Here is a 7729-nt window from a genome sequence, read left to right as displayed (position 1 = left end):
TATTGGGAAACTCATTCGTTCACGGGAGAAGAATGAGTTCCTTTCGTCGCTAGGGTACAATAAGTGAATGAGAAACATTATAATTCTGAAGGAATAAAAAATTGTCTTTAAAGTTACATTATAATTCTGAAGGAATAAAAAATTGTCTTTAAAGTTTTTATCTCGGTTTTCTTCAACAACCGAGTGATAATATCCGACGTAAAATATATAAAAAATAAAGGTGTCATTTTAGTTGTAAATAAAACACAAAATTGCAGGAGTTGGGAATTGAAGCTCAAACACTGAATAATATGTTACGTCGATTTTCCTAGATGGCTGAGGTTAGAGATTAATTTTCTTATAAAAAAACAATATATAGCGTGTTCCAGGTTATTTGACCCCAATTTTTCAATAACTGAGATGAAAACTTCGTCATGAAATGTATTATTTATAGTAGTGTAGAACATGCTGGTTAACCACAAGGGAATCAACCTGATTCTGTTGCGGTCGAAAAAGAACCACCACAAGTGTCTCATACTTCCACTCCTTCACCAGCAATCACTATTAACTATATCCATGATTGCTCATTCCTCAATTTGGGACTCTTCATCCAACACCTGTGACACTCCTCTAGAGGCTATGATAGAGAAAGATCTTGTATAAGCTTTGAAGATTCTTATGAGTAATCGAGGCCTCTCTGTGAAAAAATCTCCATGCTCTTTGACTATTTCAAGTAATGAACCCTCTGTTAGTTCTTCTACTGCACTGATTCAGCGATCGAAACAAAAATTATCGATGTGGATTTGTTCCAGATACTTGAAAACAATCATGTCGCCATTTATGAAATCAAACGTTTGTTAAAACAACTTAACAATCCAGATTCTCCAAATACCTTTGTCGGTTTCATCTTTGAGTTTGGGCCATTTATCAAGACAACTGAATTCCAATTAAACTCATAAGAGATAAATAAAGAATATTATAACTATTCTATAATTATAGACGTAGACAATTTAGTTGAAGTACATAAACAAAAATTCTATGTGTTTCTACTATGATCTGATTTGTGTAAGCTTTATTGAAAAAGTCCGCTATTACATATAATATACTCATCATAATTTTCCATTGGACATATTAAATTATGACGTTGAAGAGTTGTGTAAACTACCAAGATCCTTTAAAATTGTAGAAGATCTTGATTGATGTATTTTAAAAATAACATTATTTCTTTTATTAAAACTACGTGCATTGCTAATGCTGACAAATTCACAACTAATGCACATATGTAAAGTGAACGTGGACCAATTTGATAGATTCATTACAACCTTTGTCTTTGTCACGACAAGTAGCATAACATAAAAGATGAATCAAACATCAAAGAAAGATAATATAATAGAATGCTTCAAAGTCTACTATCAAATTCACAACTACTTCTAACTAACTCTAACAAACCTCTTAAACTAATACTTGTATACTATTTGATTTTTATTTATCTATCTAATATCAAAAAATAAAAAATACTCTAATCAAATTTAATGTGTCATTTTCTTTATGTATCTGCACTATCTTCATCATCATCATCTTGATAGTTGAAAGGAAGAGGCACTGATTTGAATGCTCTATACTTTCCAACATTGTTCAAATGCTCATTCTCCAACCTATTCAATTTTCAAAACATCAACTCCTACTACCAATAACAATCATTGCCAATAACTTCAATAACTTACCTGAAAAAATTCCATATTCCGCGCCGAAGAATCTCCAAACAAGCCACAATAGCTGTCAGAGCTGTTCTATGAAGGAATGGAGCTTCCTTAATGCCTATAACAGATTGCATCCATGCAAGCCTCAGTATAACATTCAACACCTAAAATTCCATCATAACAACCGATATTCAAATCCTCGCGCAGATAAAAAATATTGAAGAATGATGAGCACACAAAATATTAACTTACCATAGCAACAAAATATACACTTTTGTATGGTACAGAAAGTTTATCTCTTAACCATGGATTTCTCGAGTTTCTTTCTAGCAAGCCCCAATCCATGACAATATCCCAATAAGTATTAACAATTGTTGCAATGCCGGATGAACTTGCAGCCAGAACTGTCCAAACAGTTCCACCGCCAAACTCACTGGAAATAGTCCTCATTGCAACTGCAACTATTGTCGAGACGTATTTTAGTCCGTTGAGTCCGTGCATTGTATTTCTTTCTTCAATTAATCGGCGAAGACACTTAAGATAATAAGATCCGTGTCAGATTCAGTTATGTTAGAACCGAAACTCCGGGAAAATGAAAAGAGTGTGTGTACCTGAAGAAAACGGATCCAAAATGGAATAATAGCGACGACTAAATAAAATGTTTTATAGATGTGACTATCAGAGCACTTGTTCGATCTCGTAGTGAAATCGCCCCAAATATAGTGGCAGGCGTAGAATTCCAAACTTCGAAATGCTTGCACCTAAACACAGAAGAAAATGCATATGCAAACGGATCAAACTAACTGTCTGGTTCTCGGTTCAACTGGTTGAATTGGTTTCGCTCCGGTTTTAAAAGCATGATTGTATAAGAACGGACTAATATTAAGATTTGGTATAATGTGAAATGCTAAACCTGGCTGGTAAGCTGATCTGCCAAGAAATTATCTGGAAAATTAACCTGAAAAACGATCAATCAATATTAGTATCTATCTACAACGATGTTTTGAACATAAGTTTCGATTTTTTTTCTTTGTTTACCTTGTAGAGAGGAGCGCAAATGGAATGAAATACACAATGAATAAGGAAGAAGCGGCTCGATTTGTATATGATATTGAAGGGACAAAATGTTATGGCAAGAACAACCTGTAATACAAATTCATTAAATAAACTCAAATTGTTTTCATATAGATTATAAGCTGAAAATAGCTTATTCACAAGTCATAAGCTGTTTTCGTCGGAAACAGCTTATGACTTGTGAAACTTTCCGTAACTTACTATGACTAGGCCTAAAGGCACTAACTCTGTAAGTGCTGAGAATCTTTTGGTTCTTTCATCCATCTCCATATCCAAGTTTGAGAGAATAGCAGCCATAGAAAGTACGGCTAGGCCGGAGCTAAGAAGAAATACTTCTCTATAACCTAACTCGGTTCCTTCTTTGAATCCAAATATGAATGAATAGTTGATTTTAAAACGCCTCCATAAGTATACGTTCGCAGAGTAGATGATCATATGTAAGACGATGTATCCGAAGAGACTGCAATAAGCTAAAGGTCATAAATCATGAATAATCCTAGAGTCTGATGACTGTGACTGAAACCATTAATTCGTCTATTTTCTAAAATTATTATCAAGTATCTGTGTCGTGTCAGGTGTCAGTGTTCATAGTGTGTATTAGACATGTATTCATGAAAACGTGCGAAAATACAATTATCTAATTGCACGATAAGAGTTCAAATGAACAATTCTAACTTACCTATAAAGTGGAAATATGTTATCCATATATTTCGTTCTACCTTCGCTATTTAGAATATTTCTCGCATGTATGAGTATAAAAAGTGCTACAATGAGAGCGATCGTGCAGCCGGTAAATAGTCCTGTTTTATCAACCGATCAAATGTAAGTTTAACACATAGTTTATTTTTTCTACAATGTATCTGCAACCGGAATTTGAAACCATCACTGACATTATTAATAAACAAAATCCATTAAGCAGTCACCTAATAAAAATGTAGTTCTATGCCGCTCCCTCTTTGCGGTCGGTCTCAATAAGTTCATTCCTTTTCGATGATTCCCATTTGCGAAGTGCTTAATGAAAGCACGTTCCACCCGATCCATAAGCCTGTTTACCTCATCTGAGCTGCCAACATAAGAACTATCCACCATCTTTAAGTAATCTTTTGATGCATTCCTTGAACTCACCTGTAGTAGAATTCATCAGATAAGGCCAAACTCGAAAAAAATTCGAAGCGAAAAGATTATTCGTGAGACCATAATGGATACCTTATCATACTTCTTCATGATTTTTGAGAATGCCAACAAGTTTAAGAAGCTGCAAACAGATTAGCTTTGTAAGAGATAATCAATTTTTTCATATGAAGAGCTTATGGAAATAAGCCGAAGACATGTTATAAAGAATTTTCATAAGCTCTACGAAACAGTCTCATAAGTATTTATGTCACCTGTATTTTTTAAGAAGCCTAAGCTTATGATAAAACTCCTTCAAGGCTGTGCTAAGTTGTTCATCAGCTTTCTTAAGCTCTTTCTTGTTAAATGTATGATGAGATTTTGAACTTGATAAAAGTCCTTTTATGGTTGATACCGGCGTTTCGGGTGGGTTCACATTGATCTTCACATGATCAAGAACCTCTAGAGGAGCTGGTCTAAAACCCTCTATGGAAGTCTTGGAATTGGTTTTTGCCACATGATTTCTATCTTCTTCTAAATGACTGTCATTGCTCATTTCAACCTCATGAATCACATCCATATGTAGACTTGAGTGACCTTCAAAAATAATTAGATTGCAACTTCTCAAAAATACATCAACTTCTATGATTCATTTTTGAACTATCTAGCACAAACACTTTAGATTAATAACTTGTATGCTACCTGATACGTAGTATCTGTAGCTGACTTCAACGCGATATCAAACAAGCTTTTGATTTGAACTATGTAACACAGACATTTTAGATTACTAACATGTTTGTCATCCGACACGTGTCTGTATCTGACTTCAACATGAAACCAGACATACTTTTGATTTGAACTATCTAGCATAAACATTTTAGATTAATAACATGTATGCTACCTGACACGTGTTTGTAGCTGACTTCAACGCGATATCAAACAAGCTTTTGATTTGAACTATGTAACACAAACATTTTAGATTACTAACATGTTTGTTATCCGACACATATCTGTATGTGACTTCAACATGAAACCAGACATACTTTTGATTTGAGCTATCTAGCACAAACATTTTAGATTAATAGCATATGCTACCAGACAAGCTTTTGATTTGAACTATGTAGTACAAACACTTTAGATTACTAACATGTCTGTTACCTGACATGTGTCTGTATTTGACTTCAACATAAAATCAAATATACTTTTGATTTGAACTATGTAATACAGACACTTTAGACTAATAACATGTCTGTTATCCGTCGCGTGTATCTTTTTCCGACTCCAACACCACACTAAACATGCTTTTGATTTCAATTATCAATGCTACCTAGATCCTTGCAAAAATGTAAACAAACCAAAACAAAAATGAAAATGAAAAAGGCTTACCATGTTTGGCATGCATAAAGGGAATTGAAGAAGAATTTCCATTGCTAGTATCAAGATTTGTAAACCCAACCTTATCCACCTTTATTCTAAGAGCAATAAGATAATTAATTTGCTTACTTAACTCCTCAGCTTCCTCAACAACTTCCTTAACCACCTTCTTATAAAATCCATTAACCTTATTAAACTCAAAATCAAGTTTCCTAAAAAACTCAAGATCTTTTTCTGCTCCATCTTCAGAACTCTTCAAAAACATAGTTTGATACAACCCTTTTGAATCTTCATCTTCTATAGAACGAATGAGTATAACTTCATCTTCACCTTTACTTGAAGAATCTCTTTGATTACTACCATTAAGACCACTAAAAGCTCTATAGAGAGTTAATCTTCTTCTCAATGATCCTTTTGGTGTTGATGCCATTGGTGCTTTTGATTCATTTTGTTCATTGAACTTTGAAATGTCTTTTAGAATGGATTTCAGAGAGATGTAATTCATGTATGCATTTTGCCATTCCGGCACCATTTGTGACACAAATTCTTTTCCAAACTTCATCTTTTTATTACAAGAGTTAAGAAAAAAATGAATTGAAGAATACAACTTTATTGTTTCATTGTAAAATGGTGCATCAATATATAGAGGCTAATTTAGTATATTTTTAATTTTTAATTTGTAAGTGAGTTGGCAAGAAATTTTATGATCATAATTGATTATAATTTTTTTTTGTGTTAAATAAACTTTCCTTTTTAATTATGATAGAGAATATGAAAGTTGAAACAATTTTTTATGTAAAAGAAAAAAGAAGAGAAAAATATGTAGTAATTTGACCGAAAATGGCTAGTCTATATTTGGATTTGAAATCTATATTAAATGAAATCATAAAACAAATATAGATAGAAATATGTGTATTTATAAAATGATATATTCTTAAATAGTGAATGTAATAAAAAATAAAAAAAAATATTTTATTACAATAAAATAAAAAATAAAATAAAAAAATATATTCTGTAACAACAGAAATGCTTGATAAATTACAACTGTGACTTATTTAATAAATATTTAATAAAATGAAAGAAAAATCTAAAATAATTATACTTATTCATATACTATATATGAGTAAAAAGTTATTATTTGTTTTTGCAATTGATTATTCATAGTATGAAATATAATATAAAATAAAGTATTTATTTTATTTTATTTAAAGATTCATCATTTAACCATGTCACAAAATTAACTTAGATATATTTTTAAGTTATCATTTAACCATGATGGTATTGGTAGTGCATATATTTTTTTCTCTTTTATTTAATATATAATTAAATATTTATTTTAATTTATTTTTATAGAATTTAGTATTTAATTAATTAATTTTATTTATTATAATACACATGTTTTTTATAACTAATTTATATTCTTTAAAATGCTGAAAAATATGCGAGACTCATTATAAAAAATCGTTCTTTTTAATTGAGAAAGAAAACCAAATAGATGACAAATCATCAAACACACAAAGAAGTATGTTTTATCTTATTTTTATCTATAAATATTTTTTTTTACAATTTATTAGTATTTAAATTTTATCAAGTAGCATTTTTCTCTATTTTTGTATTTTCAGCCTCTAAAATTAAATTACTAAATTTTCTTTTGCTTAGTCTTTTTTGTCTTTTCTCTATATTATTTCATCAATCAAAAGTAATCTATAGGTGTAACTATGAAGAAAAAATGTTTGTTATTATAGCCTACAATCAAGGCATGATGTGTACTTTATGTATATTCTATTTCTCTTCAAATCTTGACTTTGAAGCCTTCAATCCATTCATATCATGCGTAGCAATTATATATTTTTTTTTCTATGTGTTTGGTTGATTTTTAAATGAAAAACGTTATCACAACTTTTTCAAAACAATATATATATATAAAAAAAAAACAATGTTGTGGCTTTGTCTTTAAATGGAAAAAGTAATTGAGAATTTGATAGTCTTTTGAGTGTAGCAAAGAAGAGAGTAGACTTTGAAGCCATCTATCCATTCACACCTTTTGTAAAAATTATATTCTCTTTCTTTGATGTTTGATTTATTTTTGTATTTAAATGTGATCACAATTTTGTATGTTTTTTTATGTTATGCTACTTGTCGTGACAAAGACAAAGGTTGTAATGAATCTATCAAATTGTTCCACTTGGTCCACGTTCACTTTACATATCTGCATTAGTTGTGAATTTGTCAGCATTAGCAATGCACGTAGTTTTAATAAAAGAAATTGTGTTATTTTTAAAATACATCAATCAAGATCTTCTACAATTTTAAAGGATCTTTCTAGTTTACACAACTCTTCAACGTCATAATTTAATATGTCCAATGGAAAATTAAAGTAGAATGAATATTTTTTAATCCTAGTTTGCACAATAACAAATAGAAAGGGCCACGGTGCAAAAACTTTGTTGGAATGTCCGCAACTTATTCCTTTGTTTTAATTGGCACGAGGT

At 30.9% G+C, this 7729-nt stretch overlaps 1 protein-coding gene across 1 annotated transcript; it reads right to left on the bottom strand.

Moving 5' to 3' along the window:
• Nucleotides 1-1343: 1343 nt before the first annotated feature.
• Nucleotides 1344-5836, bottom strand: LOC127128578 (phosphate transporter PHO1 homolog 9). The gene is made up of 12 exons (XM_051057931.1): nucleotides 5250-5836; nucleotides 4139-4460; nucleotides 3960-4008; nucleotides 3677-3878; nucleotides 3433-3553; nucleotides 2955-3213; nucleotides 2718-2822; nucleotides 2593-2637; nucleotides 2291-2440; nucleotides 1932-2213; nucleotides 1704-1843; nucleotides 1344-1634 (listed from the first exon to the last, which is right to left on the bottom strand). The coding sequence occupies exons 1-12, from the start codon at nucleotides 5797-5799 to the stop codon at nucleotides 1526-1528; spliced, it is 2334 nt and encodes a 777-aa protein (XP_050913888.1). The 5' UTR covers nucleotides 5800-5836; the 3' UTR covers nucleotides 1344-1525.
• Between the last annotated feature and the right edge of the window lie 1893 nt (nucleotides 5837-7729).

This window comes from Lathyrus oleraceus, chromosome 3 (genome assembly GCF_024323335.1).
Source record: "Lathyrus oleraceus cultivar Zhongwan6 chromosome 3, CAAS_Psat_ZW6_1.0, whole genome shotgun sequence".
NCBI classification, from domain to species: domain Eukaryota; kingdom Viridiplantae; phylum Streptophyta; class Magnoliopsida; order Fabales; family Fabaceae; genus Lathyrus; species Lathyrus oleraceus.
Note: the sequence above shows the minus strand (reverse complement) of the source record. Positions and strands in the feature narration are given on the sequence as shown.

Excerpts from the sequence above, each read along its gene's own strand:
- LOC127128578 (XM_051057931.1), bottom strand. The coding sequence starts at position 5,799 with ATGAAGTTTGGAAAAGAATTTGTGTCACAAATGGTGCCGGAATGGCAA. Across the intron at positions 4,009-4,138 it reads AGGCTTCTTAAAAAATACAG|CTTCTTAAACTTGTTGGCAT; the intron begins GTGACATAAATA and ends ATCTGTTTGCAG. Across the intron at positions 3,214-3,432 it reads AACATATTTCCACTTTATAG|TCTCTTCGGATACATCGTCT; the intron begins GTAAGTTAGAAT and ends AGCTTATTGCAG.